Source organism: Vombatus ursinus, unplaced genomic scaffold (assembly GCF_900497805.2).
Source record: "Vombatus ursinus unplaced genomic scaffold, bare-nosed wombat genome assembly UNPS02014773.1, whole genome shotgun sequence".
Lineage (NCBI taxonomy): Eukaryota > Metazoa > Chordata > Mammalia > Diprotodontia > Vombatidae > Vombatus > Vombatus ursinus.
The window spans coordinates 13,920,484-13,939,550 of record NW_020954551.1 but is presented as its reverse complement, the minus strand read 5'-3'; the positions used below and the strand labels follow the sequence as shown (position 1 = coordinate 13,939,550).

At 38.6% G+C, this 19,067-nt stretch overlaps 1 protein-coding gene across 1 annotated transcript in view; it reads left to right on the top strand.

Moving 5' to 3' along the window:
- SUCLG2 (succinate-CoA ligase GDP-forming beta subunit) overlaps positions 1-19,067 on the top strand; it is a 305,674-nt gene that overhangs the window by 133,324 nt on the left and 153,283 nt on the right. The window contains exons 3-5 of the mRNA XM_027864082.1: positions 3,258-3,357; positions 4,420-4,510; positions 12,372-12,524. Of these exons, the coding sequence (XP_027719883.1) occupies positions 3,258-3,357; positions 4,420-4,510; positions 12,372-12,524 (344 nt within the window). The remainder of the gene's footprint in view (positions 1-3,257; positions 3,358-4,419; positions 4,511-12,371; positions 12,525-19,067) is intronic.

The following is a 19,067-nucleotide window of genomic DNA, read 5'->3' as shown; positions in this document are numbered from 1 at the left end:
CTTGGTAAATGATAACTGATCAGGCCTACTTACTGTGAAATAAGATTTGGCTGGTTTACTTAATTTTCAAGAGCTTGGGTAAATAGCTACCGAATTAAATTACTTCATGTCGGTTTTCTCTAGGGTGTGAAGAGCCTGCTTTGCTATGTGTAACTGATCTCCTCTGTATTGATTACTGCTCCAGGTCCAACCTTCCCTAGTCATGCTCACTTTTAGTCCACTTACTTCTGGTCTTGAGTACAGTTGTGAAAATATATTGGTATCCACATGACTGCTTGCATTCTTTATCTTTACTGTTGTTGCCAAATACAGTCCACACCCCCTTGATCATCCTCAGCCTGTGTGGTCTGTAGATGAAGTGCTTTAAAGTTCTATTGCAGGTAGTAAAATTAAGGCCAGAGTAAGTGACAGCACTTCATTGAGAACATGACTGTTTCCTTGTCTTCTTGGTTAGTAACTAATCCTAATTTAATCAAGTGTGCACGTGTCAATTAACAATGACAAATTAAGCATTCTGTCAGAGTATTCCTTGTGGTTTTGAGGTTTTGCTGCTGTAGGGCTTGGAGTGAGTGGTAAGAGCATCATTTGTAATGTAGCAAGGGTAGGAAAAATCTAATTCAGGAAGAATGGCTCCAAGGGAATTCAGCATTTGGCCAGCAACTGTTTTTACAGTTTAAAACAGTGCTTGTCTTCAACCAGTGTGGATAAACAAGTATTTGATGCTTCCTCATGCTTGATGGTTGTATTAAAAATGAACAACAGCAATTGAACTAATTCTGATAAAAGAGTGTAGCAGGCTAAATATTTAATTCTAGTATCTAATTCTAATTCAATGCTAAATAATTTAATTCTAGTTATAAAACCCCCAAATACTCTCTCCTCACCTCCATCTCTTAGTTTTTGCTCAGCACCTATACTATGCCACTTTCTACTGGAAATATTTCCCGATTCCTTAGGTTTTTGTTTTTTTTTTGTTCTAATTAGCTATACTTATATCTTTCTATGTAAGATAAGAGAATCATCATTTGGGGGCTACAAGGAACCCTAGAGGTTATAACCCTCTTAATTTAACAGATATATACATACATATACATATATAAAATAGATATATAGCCCTTTTTATTTAACAGATAATGACATTGGAACCAAAAGGTAGAATAAAGAAGGGACATATGTATGTGCATGTGTGTATATATATAAACATATGTATAATAGATGTACACCCACACATATACATACATACATATTCACTATGTTGTTCATTTATGTCAGTCGTGTCTGACTCTATGTGACTTCATTTGGGGTTTTCTTGGCAAAGATACTGGAGTGGTTTACCATTACCTTCTCTAGCTCATTTTACAGATGAGGAAATTGAGGCAAACAAGATTAAGTGACTTGCGCAAGGTCATACAACTGCTAAGTGTCTGAGACCGGATTTGAACTCATGAAACTGGGTCTTCCTGATTCCCAGCCCAGTACTCTATCTACTGTGCCACCTAGCTGCCCCACATATACACTATCTTCATCTGTAAAATTGGAATTATAAGGGGCAGCTAGGTGGCACAGTGGGTAGAGCACCAGCCCTGAAGTCAGGAGGACCTGAGTTCAAATCTGGCCTCAGACCAAACTCTTGTCACTAAGTAGCTGTGTGACCCTGGGCAAGTCACTTAACCCCAATTGCCTAAAAAAAATATTGGGATTATAAAACCTGCAGGGTTCACCTGCCATGGTTGTTGTGAAACTTAAATTTGACGATATATGTAAAGTGTCTTGCTGGTGTTAAAGTTTTATTGTATGTAAAAATGAAACACTCTGTCCAGATGACTTCCGAGGTCCCTTCTCACTCTACATCTATATTCTTATCAATGCCCATTAACATTTTTATTAGTAATTATCACCGTCACTATCATTTCTTTCCCCAGTTTGGTCCCTCTCCCTTTGCTTATCTCCTTTCCATTTCTTCCTTCCCCATGAGCTCTTGGCAGTACCGTATAATAGGAGGAACACTGGATTTGGAATCAGAGGACTTGCGTTCAAACTCCAGCTCTGACACTTACACTGATGTGATTTAGTCAACTCACAACCTCTCTTGGCCTCAATTTCATCATCTACAAAATGGGCTGGTTGTATCAGATGCCCTAAGAGGTCCTGTCCAGCACTCTGTGGAACCTCTTTCCCATATCTGTGTAAATTGGTTTGCAGCCCTATGAGTCAAGATTTTTTTTAACGTTCACATTAAAAATCCCCTATTTTAATTTTAATCTAGTCCTCTTGGTTCAACCATCTGCATATGTAGGAAATGACTTCAGTTGTTTTTCAGTCATGTGCGACTCTTTGTGACCCCATTTGGGGTTTTCTCGACAAAGATACTGGAATGGTTTGCCATTTTCTTCTCTTGCTCGTTTCACCGATGATGAAACTGAGGTAAATAGGGTTAAATGACTTGCCCAAGGTCATACAGCTAGTGTCAGAGGGCAGATTTGAACTCACAAAGCTGAGTCTTCCTGACTTCAAGCCTAGCACTCTATTCACTGAGACACTTTGATGACCTAGGAAATGGTCACAAGAGGCAATATAGGATAAGGGAAAGAACACTGCATTTGAAGTAAGAGGACTTGGGTTTAAATTGGGTTCAACCTGGAAATCATTTCCCATCAATAGGCCTTAGTGTCTCCATCTGTAAAGTGAGTTCAGAGTCAATTATTGCCAAGGTCCTTTCTGTTTCTCAATTCCACGATTCCAAAGAACTTGCCCCTAAGCTTCTTGTCTCCAGTCTTTTTAACCTTTCCTCACCTACCACAGTCTCCTCCCCACATGACATCTTAGCTCCATTCCTGAAAGGTAACAACCTTCCCCAACCCTTGAGGCATGCACACACACACACACACACACACACACACACACACACACACACACACACTCCCCTGGCTCCTTGGTAAGTTTCTAAAATATTATGTGACCTCAGATTGCTACAAGGCTTTTCTTCTGCAAAATTCCAAGGGCAGGCTCATATTTCTTTCCCTCTTTAGTGCTCTTGATTGAAATTGTCATTAATAAGCCCATTAGAAGTGTTTGACTGTTGCTTGTGAGCGAGCCTCCTAGACAAAAAGATATCTGTGAAGATCTCTAGTACCTTTATTTTGAAAGCTGGTTTGACAGAGATTTTACTAGGCACTTTTAGAAGTTATTTCCAATTGCTTTTCTCCCCATGGAGTTTTTTTTCCTTACCCTAAATCTTCTATTTTTTTTTTTAACAGATGCAAAAGAAATTGTTTTAAAGGCTCAGATATTAGCTGGAGGGAGAGGAAAAGGCACTTTCAATAGTGGATTGAAAGGAGGAGTTCATTTAACCAAAGAGTAAGTTTGGAAATTTTATGTCTTTGTCTATTAGTCAAAAATGTCACTCATCTAGGGACTTGGTAAAGAGAAGAGGGCATTGAAGGCCAAGAGGTGGGGGAGGGGAACCAAGCAACAAGAGCTAAGGGTTGGAGAGGGCATACATAATATACTTCTTCTTACCTTGGTCTCCCAAAAGCCATGTGCTTTGGAATACCCTGTGACCTTGGGCAAATAACTTTCTCCTCTCTGGGTCTCATTTTCCCCATCTGTAAAATGAGGGGGTTGAACCTGATGACCTCTAAAGTCTTGATGCTCTCAATCTGTAAACCTGCGAGATCCCCCTGCCAACCAGGGAAGAACATAACTACATTCTACATGTCCTCTCTTGACACATAAGATGGGGCTGACGTGGATGGGTATGAAGAAGTATGGGTTGTTGGCCAGGGAAAGGAGGTTTGACTTTCTATGGCAATGGCTATCCTGGTATGGCTTACATCCTCTGCCGTTACCATTCCCCCAAATGTCCCCTTTATCACGTGAATGGTTATCCCCTTATTCAAGAACCTACAATGGCTCTCCATTGATGATCAAAGACATCATGCCCTAACTTCTTCTCCTGATGTAAGGAATGTGGGGATACTTAACCAGACCCTGCTCTCCCCATTCAGCTCTAAGTCATCCTATATCCCAGTGTAGTCTGAGCTCTCTTCTGGCCGCCTCGGTCTTCTCATTGTCCTCCGCACGTTGCTTGCTCTCTCTGTACCCGGGCCTGAAATGGTGCCCTCCCCATCTTTCCTCGGTCTATTTGATCCTTCTTCAGCTAGTTCAGAGCAAGCTCATCCTCCTTCCACATGGCATCCCTTGTGATGGTTTTTACTCCTGAACTTCACATACGTTAGTTTCGGTGCCTCAAAAAGATTTTAAACTTTTTGAGGGGACAAGTTGCTTGTCATACTTTCATTCTTGCCCATACAGCATGGGATCCGTAAACTCCCATTGAGGAGGGGAGAAATGTAGCTCTGTACTGTTGAAATGAGAAAACAACAACTCCGTTATTAATGTTTTTTTTTCTTCTCTTAGTCCTAAAGTTGTGGGACAACTGGCTAAACAGATGATTGGTTATAATCTGGCGACAAAGCAAACACCGAAGGATGGTGTGAAAGTCAAAAAGGTAGTATGGATTTTTTGTGGGCATTATTTTCTGTGAAAATATAAGAACAAAAGCAGCAAAGAGTCAGAGATTTGTGGGGTTAAAAGGTGCCTTCCCTGAAGTCTCATTCAACCCGACTTAGAAAAACCATCCCTTTGAGAATACACTTGGTATAAGTGGTCATCCAGTCTTTGCTTGAAGAACTCTAATGACCCGTTACATTTGGAGGTAGCCCTTCCCCTTTGGGATAGCTCTTAGAGTTCTGAATGTCCCCTCACATTGGGCCTAAATTTGCATCGTGACAATTTCCCATCCCTGCTAGTTCTTCTCTTATTCATGAGAGATTTTTGGATACTTGAAAACAGCTATCATGCCTCTGAAAGCTTCTCTTATCTCGGCCAAATATGCCTAGTTTCTTTGAGTGATGCTCATATGACATGGACTTTAGACTCATCACCAAAGATACAGTAACATAATGATTAGAATGTTAAAGTCGGAGTCAGAAAGACCTGGATTCAAGTCTTGCCTCAGTCACATATTGTGCATTATCTTGGATGTCACCTCTCTAGGCCTCAGTTTCTTCATCTGTAAAAAGAGGATTTGACGGCCTCTACAAGCCCTTCAAGCTCTAAAACTATGATCCCACAATCCATCCTGGTTTCTCTTCTCAGACCTCTTTCCATCCAACCACTGCCCTTTCTAAATTATGTCTGAAACAGGAGACTTTTTTTATTGAGACTGATGAAACAATGGATCCTTATATAACATATGAGAAGTTCACATTTGAAATCCTTCATGAGAAAAGCACTTTTAAAATTCAAATTGTCAATAGCATAATAGTTTAAAAAATATTTTTTTTTTCTTCCAGACTTGTGATTTTACAGATATAGGGAGCTTCCATATGGGGAAACTCCCTCTGCCAGTACAGATCAATTACAGTTTTTCAAGTTGGAGTCTTAGAAAGAAACCTAGACTCCAGAGGTTAAATGACTTGCCCAGGATCACACAAGTATATGTCAGAAGAAGGATGTCAATCCAGGTTTGCAGGGTTGCAAGGCCAACTCCTTACCCTAATCTCCTGTATGAGGGCACCTTTCCGCACAACTCTTAGTAAACACAACAACAACAACAACAATTTTAGCAATAATAAATTCCAAGGACAACGATAACTGGCATTTACATAATGCTTTAAAATTTGCCAAGCCATTTCACAATACATTTTCTCATTTGTGTTTCACAACAACCGAGGGAAGCATTACTTGTACCAAGAAGTCCACCATTTTACAGATGAGAAAACTGAGGCTCAGAAAGGTTAAGCAAGCTGCTTAAGGTCACACAGCTAATAAGTGACAGAGGCAGAATTATACTCATCTTCCTGTCTCCCTGTACAGCACTCACTCTATCAATGATGCTCGTCAGTCAAGACCTGAGAAGAACAATGTGTTTCAGCAACCTGGAAGCGTCTATGATTGTGTATCAATAAATAAAGTCTTGCAAGTGAGGTCTTACATTTTATTTTATCATGGACCCCTTTTGTAGTTGGGGAAGCTTATGTACTTCTAGCCAGAATAATGTTCTTAAATGCATAAAATGACATACTTAAGATTACAAAGGAAACCAACTATCTTAAAAGCAGAGAAGGGAACAAACAGTTAGCAAGCGCCTACTATGTGCCAGGCACTGTACTAAGTGCTTTATAATTATTTTCTCATTTGATTCTCACAACAGCCCTGTGAGGTAGAGGCTATTATAATCTCCATTTTACAGCTGGGGAAACTGAGGCAGAGGTTGAGACTTGCCGAGGATCACACAATTAGTAAATATCAGAGGCTGGATTTAAACTCAGGTTTTCCTGACTCCAGGCCAAGCACTCTATCCACTACACCAGCTGGCTGCCTCTTGGAATCTAGTATTTAATATATTAAAGAAAAACATATTCCCCTGCCTCTGCTTAAGAAACCTTACTTTAGAGGGTACAGTCCCTAAAGCTGAATTGGTGGTCTTTGAGTTTTTTCTGCAGCATTTTTGAGATGGGTGTCTTTTCCTTCCATGCATCCTCCCAGAGTGAAGCTCTGGGCCCATCTCTAGGACCTGGAGACAGCAGCTTTGTTGCTTTTTATTTTCATTTTTCACAGACAGTGTTGTAGAAGCTTCTTGACATGGCCTAAAAATCACCAACTGTTGACTAATGTACCGTGAGAGCACCTTGGCATTGGCCCAGAGGGCCCCTCGCTGGAAGGAAGCTTTAATAATGATGCCTCATTAGCCCCATCATCCTAAGGATGCACACACAGCCTGTGCCAAGCAGTGGATGGAACAAACAAAGAAAGCCACTTACTGTCACTTCCTACAGCTCTGCCTTGCAGGGAGATTCAGTTGACAATTTGAAAGTTGCTTTTTTGTGGTCCTGGCCTAACTTTTTACCGCCCTATTAATCTCTCAGCCTGACTCCCTTTTAAGGGACAGAGGGACCATACCTGGGATTTCCTGATGAAGAATTTCCCTCTACCAGTACAAGTTGGCAACTTCTCTGTGCCCTTTTCCAAAAATATTTCACAATTTCTTTACTGAAAAGGATGGCATTTGGGAGAGCACTTTTTAAAAATTGTAACAATTCATGTTGAGTTTTACATATATACAAACAGATCTCTCCTCCCTAGCTAAAGCTAACATTGATATCATGCTCTTCATGAAAAAAAAAAAATCAGATGTAGCACAGAGAATTCCTAGTGAGAAATGTTCCTTTACCAATTCATTGGCATAGAGGATTCCCAATAGAGAACCTTCCTTTACCAATGCAACTGTTCAGAAATGTCGAGTTTTAGAGAGTTGCCTAGTAACCAAGAGGTTAAGCCATTTGTCAGTGGTCAGAGTTCCAGTGTTACCATAGATGAGACTTGACCTGAGGTCTCTCAGACTTTTGAATCTGGTTCCCTATGCATTATAACAGACTGACTCTAAATATGTTACTTTCCAGTTTACAAAGCAATTTCTGCAAAAATAACCCTATGTACTAATTAGTGCAAGTCTTGTAATGACTATTTGTTGTTGGTGTTGAGTCATTTTTCAGTAGTGTCCAACTCTTCATGACCCATTTTGGGGTTTTCTTGGCAAAGATACTGGAGTCGTTTGCCATTTCCCTCTCCAGCTCAATCTACAGATTAGGAGACTGAGGCAAACAAGGTTAAGTGACTTGCCCAGGGTCACTGAGCAATAGCTGAGGCTAGATTTGAACTCAGGAAGATGATTCCTCCTGACTCCTGGCCCAGCACTCTATCCACTGTGCAGCCTAGCTGCCCTAATGCCCATTTTACGAATCATGAAACTGAGGGTCAGAGAGATTAAAGTGGTTTGTCTAAAGTCACATAGCTGTGAAACACCTCAGGATTCTAAATTTTGAACATTTGCCTCGCTATGCTGTCTCACTTCCTTTAAAAGCAGAACTCAGGGTACCATTAAATAACAAGTCTGGGATCTGGATACCGTTTGTGTATCATTTTACTTTCGTTTTGCCTGGAGACATGCTCCTGAAATGTCATGGATACATCACCCTTTTATAGACTGAATCAATTTCTATGTGCGCCAGAGTCATGTAGCATTTAAAAGAATCTAGGGAATGCTTTTGTAATATGCCCAATCACTCTCACTTGGTTTATTTTGGTCTTAGGCAGTTCGACAAATTAAACGCCGCCAATATTTATTAAATGTCTACTGTTTGCGAGGCATCACCTAAGAACTGGGTTACTAGAGACTGGTACTTGATTTAATGATTCTCTTTTATTAATTTAGATGGTTTGTGTCCGTATTTTTTTTCTTCGGAGAAAATAACCCTATAATTAATATAGTCAGTTCAATGAATTAGTGCTCTCTCTCCCTCTCTCTCTCTCTCTCTCTCTCTCTCTCTCCTCTTTCTCTCCCCCTCTCTCTCCTCTTTCTCTCCCCCCCCTTTCTCTCTCCATTACTCCATTAGGTTGGTAGTTGATAAGAGATAAATCTTTGTTCAAGTGAATTGGATTAAGTGCCTACTATGTGCCATGTAGAGTTCTCTGCTCTGGTTATAGAAATATAAAAATGAAAGTGGCTCTGGAGGCACAGGCCCAGGGCATGAAACTGCTTACCTCTAATGCTTACTGCCTTGTGACCTTGGCCAAATCTTCACCTCTTGTGCCTCTTACCTGATTTGTCAAATAAGAGGGTTGGGTTAGATGGTCTCTGAGGTCTCTCCTATTGTCATATGAATCCCTGCCCTCAAGGAGCTATCATTCTAAAATGTCATTACGTTCTAAATAAAATTACATTAAAAAACTTGCTCAGAATTTCTAAAGATCCTTGAATTTATTGGTGTGAGCACAAGAAGCCTTTCCTGATTCCCTTTGGTTGTACAGCTTTCCTTCAGTTTTTTCTAATTTTTCCTGCATATAACTCATTTGGACAGAGTCATTTATCATTGTTTCCCCCATTAGACTATGAGCTCCTTGAGGGCAGGGATTGTCTTTTGCCTTTCTTTTTATCCCCAGCACTTAGCACAGTGCCTGGCACATAGTAGGTGCTTAACAAATGTTTATTGACTGACTAGATCCTTGTTCCTTCTACTGAGAGAAAAGCCCATGCCACTAGAGGGATTCATAAATGATCATGACTAAAAATGAGTGACCTTCCTCGGATTATAATAGGATTGCTGCTTTGGAGCAGGAAGGGGCATTAGAGGTCATCTAGTTGAATACTCTCATTTTATAGAGGAGGAAGTTGCTTCCTTAAGAGTTCCGATGAGTTGCTTAAGAACATAGGACACACATAGTTAAGAAAGATAATAACTAACATTTAAATATTAGTCACTATGTGTTAGTTTCTGTGCTAAGCACTTTACAAATATTACGTCCTTTGATCCTCCCAACAGCCCTAGGAGGTTGCTATTATCATGCCCATTTTACAGATGAGGAAACTGAAGGAAACAAAAGTTAAATGGCTTACTCTGGGTCACACAGCCAGTAGGTGTCTGAGGCCAGATTTGAATTCACTCCAGGTCTGGCACCCTATCCACTGCACCATGTCGCTGCCCCTGGTAGTAAGTGGCAAAAAGGGGTCAGTTTGAGCTCCAGTTTTGTGATGTCGTGTTCGATGTCTTTCCACCCTCCTAAGCCTCCTTATACTTACTGAAGTTGCCTTTTGGACAGCAGATGCACATTGTCTGTTGGCAGGCCTGTAGCTGAGGCCTTTCTAGTTTGGTCAGACCTGGCAGATCTTCCACTCTTGGCATGGACTTTTAAAATCCCAGGGTCACTTCCATGCCAGCATTAGGCATTTGAGTAGCATTTTAGTGGAGGAGTGTAGAATTCAGCTGGCTATGAACAACTAGGCAAAAGGAAGCATGTGATAGTGGGCAGGTGGTGTCAAGGTTGGCTTTGGAGTCAGGAAGACTTGAACTGCAGGCCTGCCATTCACATGGAATAGCTGTGGAATTATGAACAAATCACTTCGGGTCTTTGGGCCCCAAGTCACTCCAAGTTACAGGCTAGGTAGGGAAGGATTCACTACACTGAGAAGGACCTCTTTACACTGATGTAATTGCAGACTTCATGTATAAACCAGACTTGAAGTCAGGATATCTTAGGTTCAGATTTTCCCTCTGAAACTTATCAGCTGCTCAGTACCATGGAAAAATTGCTGACTATGGAGTCAGAGGACCTGTGTTCAAAGTCTGCCTCTGATACTGATTACATGTGTAATGGAAGGGGATTACACATGGGAATCCCCCATATTGAAGATGTCACAAATAGGGCTTTACCTCTTTCACCTTCTTGGGCTTCAGTTTTCTTTCCTAGAAAATGAGGAAGTTGGAATATAGAGCTGTGATCTATGACCTGTGACCCTGGACAAGTACCACCCTCCACGTGCTTCTGGCAGCTCTAGCAGTATGCCACCTACATTTCTCTAGATTCACCATCTTTCTAGACCTCTGTTTATTCCTTTGCACAATAGGGGGGTAATGCTAGATGGTTTCTGAGCTTCCTTCTATGCTCTTCAGTCATGCACCAATTCAGATCTGTGTGGATAAGGGAGTTTCCACATGGGAATTTCCTCTTCTATAGATATCACCGATACTTGCAGTATTTATGTGATGAATAATCCTATCTTTGAAAATATCATTGCTAATTTGGAGGGGGTTAGCATGGGACAGTGGAAAGAGCACTGAGGCCTTGATTAATTAAATCTCACTCTGACTCTTACTCCTTTCATGAACCTAGGCAAATTACACGACCTTCCTAGATCATGTCAATTAGCATTCATTAAGCACTTACTATGGGCTGCTCACAGTTCCTTTATCTATAAAATGAAGCAGTTGTCCTCATTGGCTTATGATGTCCATTTCAGATTAAAATCTATGATCTTGTGATTCAATAGTCATGACTGAAAATTACATAGCTCTTTAAAGCTTGTAAATCATCTCATTTGAGCCTTACAACGGCCTTGAGAAGTAGGTACTGCCGTTATTATTATTTCCATTTGATGCATGAGAATACTGAGGCAAAGAATGGTGCAGAAAAGCCCAGTTTTGCATAATACTGAGGTGGAATTTAGAATGAGGTCTTCTTGGCTCAGAGGCTGGCCCTCTGCCCACTACATATGTTCATTAATTATAGAACCCATTTTGCATCACTTAAACTTGCTGGATTTTATGGTATTTTGCTATTAAAAATGTTGTGTTAGTTAGTCAAGCATGACAGCTGACCCAGGAAAGAGAGACATTACTGTCTTACTTATAGCTTAGAAGAGAAATGAAAAGTTTCTGTTGGTTTAGAATTACTATAGTAACTAGTTTGGTAATTTCTAGAAGCCTCCTTTGTTTTGAATTTTAAAACAAGTTCCAGAAGAGTTCATCAGCCAATTAATTAATCACTTGTTAAATGCCTATCGTATATACCAGACATTGTGGTATCAAATTCAAGTAGACATGGGATCCTTGCCAGCTACATATTGACTTAGAAAACCACAAATTCACATTACCTATGTTGTATTATATTTTTATTTCTTTTGTTAAACATTTCCCAATTACATTTTAATCTGGTTCTTCCCAGAATTTTAGTTTGACACCTCTGTGCTAGATGATGGGAATGCAAATACAATTAATGAAATAATAATCCCTGTTCTCAAGGAATTTGTAGTCTAACAGAGGACACAAGAAGAATATATAATTATAAATAGAATAAAAATGAAGGGACCAAATATCAATAAATATAAAATAGTCAAACGTGGCACAGTTTGGGAGGGAGAGCATTAGTAATGGGGCATTGGTGGTCTGGAAAGGCTTCATGTGGAAAGTAATCCTTGAGTTGCCTCTTGATGCAAAAGAGGCATCCTCTGGGGGTTGGGGGCTGAAGAGGAAGTACATTCCAGACACTGACCAAAACCAGCAGGATCAGAGCTGCTTTCTATAAAATAATCCTTCATTTGGCAGATCAGCTGGATTTCCTACCAGTCAGATATGAGGTAGGAAAAGAAAAAAGATTCTACTAATGTATCTTTGGTGCTAAACTCTGGAATTAAAATAACAGCTGCTTGATAGGACTTTTTTCTAAAGTAACAGTTTCTCAAGGAAGGAAAAAAGAAATGATTAAAGTGGGAAGGCTCCTTCAGGCAAACCAAATAACTGTCACTTTAGCAAGTTAACAGGATCAATTAGGGAGGTGAAAATGGGCATTATGCACTGTAAGAATGGAGCTTCTCAGATCCCCAGGAGCTCAGGCAACAGTATTTTGAGTCTCAGAATGAAACTGTTTTTGTCTTTGAAGCACATTTGTCTAGGTCTATTTTCTGAGTGGGAAAAAATGGGGTGGTAGAGATCCCATGCTGAATCAATGTTCTTCTCTTGGTAATTTGGCAGGTGATGGTTGCAGAAGCCTTGGATATTTCCAGAGAAACCTATTTGGCTATTTTGATGGACAGATCCTGTAATGGTCCGGTGCTGGTTGGCAGCCCCCAGGGAGGGGTTGACATTGAAGAGGTAGCAGCCACCACTCCAGAACTAATTTTTAAGGTATATTTAAATTAAAGAAAATTTGTTTCTTTGATTATACTGGTGAAAATATGAAAAAAAAAGCACAGGATCTGTTTGTCACCTCACCTACTCAGACATCTTCAGTGGCTCTCTCTTTCCTCTATGTTAAAACACAGACTCCTTACCCAAGCATGAAAAAAAAAAATGTGAAATGACATTTTTTTCTTTTTTTTTTGCTGTCTCTTGCTTTTACATTTTAGTAATTTCCATTTAACTATCTCCTCCAATTAAACTATTTTTTTAAATCCCCTCTCCTTTTCTCTATATAGAGATTTATTTAGATTGCATGAACATATTTAATATACCAGGGAAGCAATATGGCAGGGTGGACAGAAAGCTGGTCTTGAAACCAAGAAAACCCAAGTCTCTCCTCTGCCCCATTCTGGCTGTGTGACCCTGAGCAAGCAATCAATCTCTCAGTGCCCAAGTGATTTCCAAAGACTGTTTGTCATAGAAGAGATGCTGACCATCATTGAGAGAGGAGGCTTCCTCACTTGGTATTATCACTGGGAAAATCACATATTTTGTTTCCATCTCAATTTTTAAAAAGTTATTATAAAAACTTAAGTTGACTATTTCTGTCTAGAATTCAAAATGAACCACTTGCTTTTTATTCTTATTGCCTCCAGGACTACAGAGCCAGATTTATGTTGTGTTGTAAGGCTTTCAAAGGCCTTGTACTCACTGTCTCATGTAATCCTCCCCAATGAGTGAGCTAAAATGAGACAAGAACAAGAAGCCATCTCCACCAGGGTATGCTGTGGCAATGTGAGTTAAGGATGTTTTGACCTCAAACCCGGTGTGCACATGTGTGTGTGTGTGTGTGTGTGTGTGTGTGGTATACACACACACACAGACACACATATATATACACATACATAAATATGTATGTTTATATAAATAAATATGTATGTATATGTGAGTATATGTATACATATACATACATACATATATCTGTGTGTGTATGTGTGTGTGTGTGTGTGTGTGTGTGTGTATGTGTGTATTCCCAAGTGAGGAAGCTCTCATTGCTTATGGAGGTTGGCACCTTGTCTGCAGCCTAGAGTCTTCGAGTTTCCTAGAGTGATGAAAGGGCAAATGACTTATCCAGGGTCACATAGTTAGGATATGTCAGAGGCAAGACTTGAACTTAGATCTTTGTGGATGTGAGATCAGTTCTGTAGGTCATTGCCCTTATTGATTGTTTCAAAATATATAATCTTATTTAAATAGAAGCACATGAAAAACTATATGGGAAAACATGTGTTTTTCTCATTGAAAAATGTTTCTTGTTGGCCATGGTTGAGCATACCTGTAATCCCAGCTTCCAGCGGAAGCAATTACTTGAGGCCAAGAGCTCTGAGGTGTAGTGAGCTAAGCCAAAAGGGTCACAGCATTACATTCAACATTATATGTGGTGCATTTAGAGAAGTAGGCGGTCACTAGGTTGCTTAAGGAGGGGTAAATTACGCCTGGTCAGAAATGAAGAAAATAGAGGAGGTAAAACTATGACTCTTTGCAGATGATATGAACATATCCTTGCCTAAAAGACTACGTTATGGAGAACTCACACAAGGCAAGCTCTCAGATGGTGGTCAGAAGAAGCTATACAAGGACATTTTCAAAGTTTCTCTTAAGGCCTTCATAATTGATTGTGTGACATGGTAGACACTGAAACAGGACTGCCCAGCATGATGTGTCCTTATCAGAGAAGGTGCTGTGCTCTATGAGCAAAGTAGAATTGAAGTAACTCAAAAGAAATGCAAGATGCACCAATGGAGAGAATCCACCTCAAATGTTCACATAGACTATTTATGCCCGACCTGTGGTAGAGCATTCTGAGCTCATATTGGTCTAATCAGCCACAATCAGATGTCTTGTAACTTGACTCAAACTTAGTGGTGTCATTTTGGTCCTCTTTGAGAACTAAGGACAACATCCATAACCATTATGATGGTATACTTAGAGAATCCCAGAGAATCGACTAAAAAAACTAGTTGAAATGGTTAATAACTTTAACAGAGATGCAGGATACAAAGTAAAACCACAGAAATCATCAGCATTTCTATATATTACCAAAAATCCAGTAGCAAGAGATAGAGAGAGAAATTCCATTTAAAATAACTGACAACATAAAATACTTGGGAATCTGCCTGCCAAGACAAATCCAGGAAATATGTAAACACAATTACAAAACATTTTTCACACAAATAACAACTAGAAACAAATACTAATTGCTCAGGGGTAGACTAAGCCAATACAATGAAAATGACAATTCTACCTAAATTAATGTATTTATTCAGAGCTGTACTAATCGAACCACCAAAAAATTATTACATAGAGCTAGAAAAAAATAATAGCAAAATTCATCTGGAAGAACAAAAAGTCAAGAGTATAGAGAGAGTTCATGGAAAAAAATGTGAAGGAAGATCTCAAACTGTATTATAAAATTATCAAAACTGTGTGGTACTAGCCAAGAAATAGAATGGTATATCAGTGCACCAGACTCAGTAGTAAGTGACTGTAGTAATTTAGTGTTTTATAAACCCAAAGACCCAAGATTTGGGGACACGAATTTACTATTTGACAAAACCTGATGGGAAAACTGGAAAACAGTATGGCAGAAATTAGGTATACACTAACATCTCACACCATAAGGTCAAAATGGGTATATGATTTAGACATAAAGGGTGATACCAAAAGCAAATTAAGGTAGCATAGGATAGTTTACATGTCACCTATGGATAAGGGAAGAATTTAGGACCAAACAAGAAATAGAGTGCATTACAAAATATAAAATGGATAATTTTGATTACATAAAATTCAAAAAGATTTTGCACAAACAAAAATAATGCAACCAGTATTAGAAGGAAAGCAGAAAACTGGGGAAAATGTTTATAGCAAGAATCTCTGATAAAGGCCTCATTTGTCAAATATATAGAGAAGTGAGTCAAATTTATAAGAATACAAGTCATTCCCCAATTGACAAATGGTCAAAAGATATGAACAGGCAGTTTTCAGACAGAGAAATTAAAGCTACATAGATAGTCATATGAAAATTTGCTCTAAATCACTGTTGATTAGAAAAATGCAAATTAAAACAACTCTGATGTACTGCTTCACAACCAATCAGATTGGCTAATATGACAGAAAAGGAAAATGATAAATGTTGGAGGAGGTGTGGGAAAACTGGGACACTAGTACACCATTGGTGGCATCGTGAACTGATCCAACCACTCTGGATAGCTCTTTGGAACTATGTCCAAAAAAGCTATAAAACTGTGCATACCCTTTGATCCAGCAATACCACTACTAGGTCCATATCCCAAAGAGATTTTTAAAAAGGGGAAAGTACCTATTTGTAGAAAAATATTTGTAGCAGTTCATTTTGTGTTGATCAAGAATTGGAAATTGAAGGGATGTCCATTCATTGGTGAATGGCTGACCAAATTGTGGTATACGATTGTAATGGAATATTATTGTGCTATAAGAAATGAAAAGCAGGATGATTTGTGAAAAACCTGGAAAGATTTACGTGAACTGATGCAGGGTGAAGTGAACAGGGCCAGGAGAATAGTGTACACAGTAACAACAATATTTTATGATGAACAGCTGTGAATAACTTAGCCATTTTCAGTACTACAGTGAACCAAGACAGTCCCAAAGGACTCATGATGAAAAATGCTATCCACCTCCAGAGAAAGAACTGATGGTGTCTAAATACAGACTGAAGCATAATATCTCCATTTCTTTCCTTATTTCACTTTTTTTTTAGTTTTCTTTACAAAATGACTAATATAGAAATATGTTTTACATGATTGCACATGTATAACCTATATGAAATTTCTTACTGTTTCAGGGAGGGAGGAGGGGAGAGAGGGAATGTGAATTTGGAACTCAAAACTTTAAAAAAATCTCAAATGTTAAAAATTGTTTTTATATGTAAATTGGAAAAATAAAATATTATTAAAAAAAAAAAGAAATGAAACAAGTCCAAGTTTAAAGTAGGACCAAGCCCAAGAGTAATACTTGGCTTACATCCTGCTTGAGATAGGGAGATGCAGGCTTTTTTCCCCCTTGAGTTTATTTTCAAAAGATAAACTTTCTTTACAATTTAAATACAAAACCTGATTACATATATATTGGGAATGATTAATATTACTAAATGAACTTTAATATCAGTATATCAATTTACTGCTTCCTCTTTCTGTGACACCCTTCCAAACCTCTTTTTTTTCCCAATTTCTCCAAATCTATTTAAATGTTTCTTTTTTTTTCTTTTCCTATACTTACTGTTACCCCTCTCATTTTTGTCTTAAATCGGTCAACATTCCTTCAATGGATCTATATCTGAAATGATCTGAAGACCTCTCCCCTTTCTGATCACCTGCACCTTGAAGCTTTACAACTTGTCAATAAATATTGATAAAATGAAATATTTGTAAAGCATTTAGTGCAGTGCCTGACACATAGCAAATGCTTAATAAATGATCTTTTCTTCCTTCCTTCTTTTCCTTCTTCATCCCTCCCTCCCTTCCTTCCTTCCTTGCTCCCTGCTTACTTTCTTCCTTTAATATTCATCCTAAAATATAGTTTCCAGAACTAAACACAGTATTCTAGGTGTATGTGAGTAGGGCAGAGTGCAGTGGACTTATCACATCTCCAGTTCTAGACTCCATGCCTTTAAAAAAATAACTTTAATATGTCAGACATCAAACGAAGCCAGTTATATTTGCATTAAAATTACATTTAATTGAACAAATTTCATTGTATTAAATGGTCAGAATTTTTTATTCCTTGCTTTGAAGTTTCCATCATGATTCTTCCTTTATCCATTTCCTCTCCCTTTTCCTCTTCCAAGGTAACATTTTGCTCTCTACTTTTTTTTAAATCTGTTTTTATAAAGATTTTTCAAGGTTTTTTTTTTAACATTCTTTGTCATTGTCAATCTTAATTACATTATAATATTTTCTAAAATTAAAGCACCTCAATTTATTTAAACATTCTTCTCTTGTTATCTTTCAGTTTTTTTCATTAAAAATAATGGTGGTATAAAAATCCTTCACTAGATCTCTCTCTCTCTCTTTTTCTCTCCCCCCCCCTTAAATTTCATCTTATCTTCAACACATTGTTCTGAATCACTGCAATATTTTTGGGTCCCAGTTTTGTCATCTAACATGTCAGCTACCCATCTGCTGTCTATAGATTTGATAAATGCTTTTGTCCTAGTCATTGATAAAATTGTTGAACATAATAGGGCCAAGGAAGAACTGTGAGTGTTCATACTACTTACTAGAGATCTCCTTCCAGTGGAGGAATTACCAGTCTTCCCATCACATTGTTCATCCTGTTCTCAAGCTATCTGTCTTGTCATCTAGCCCATGTTTCTCACTCTTTTCCCAAACTAGAGCATGAGGGCCCTTGGCCCATCCTTTGCTGACCTCTGTGTCTACTGAAGTGTAGGACTCGATATTCACCTTGATTACATTTCACCTTCCTCTATTCAATATGCCCTTCTAACCTATTGCAATATAATTTTTTCAATCCTGACCACTGTGCCCATGTTAGCTATTCCTCCTAATTTTGTTTCATCTACAAATTTTACAGGCATTCCTCTCCATCTAATAACTATAAGACAAAAAATGAAATGAAGTCAGATGTTTTAAAGAAGACTTGTGATCATTGTCTCCCTTTTTAGATGTTCAACAACCATCCCTTTAGTAATGTATTACAGGATTTTGCCAGAAATTACAGAAAAACACATTAGCCTATGGCTTGCAGGCTTATGTTGTAATAATTAAACAGATCAGGATATTGTCCACCTTTTCCATTCTCATACCACTTCTTACATTCTCCACCTCTCTCAAAAATGGATGACCGTAGCTCAGTAATTCCATATGCCAATTCTTTTACAACCCTGGGTTATCTGCAATAGGTTTACTTGATCTCATCCAGGGCAATTTGACATTTATCTTGGGTTTCAATTTTCTGTTGGCTGCTTTTCCCCATTCTTTGCAGTCTAGAAATCATTCTCCTTTCCAGAGAAAATAGAAGCTACATTAGGATGGTATAGCACTGCTTTCTCATCATTATCCATTATGATTGTTCCATCTTCCTAGGCTAGCATTCCTGTCCCTTTTTTTTTATCTTCCAGCTTTTTTCCTTCCCTTTTTGTCTTCTTCAAAATAATTTCCTTCTATCTTCAGAATTTAATTCTTGAGAACATATCCTCTTTATAAGGATGACTTCCACTATGGAATTTCAGGCAATAGAATTCTCTATTTTTACTGAAACTTTTGTAACATGCTCTCCCAAAGTCTAGGGGTGGCACATCACATCAGCAGCTAGGACCTTCTTGTTGAACATTTTGAATCTTTGAATGTAGAAATACACATGAAGACAAATGAAGAATTTGTTAGCTCTTCTGCTTTTCATGAAGAAAGAGTATTCCAGTAGATGTCTGGATAATGTAGGTCCTCTATCATTATTGTATAATATCTCTCTACCTCACTTATGATTTGATTC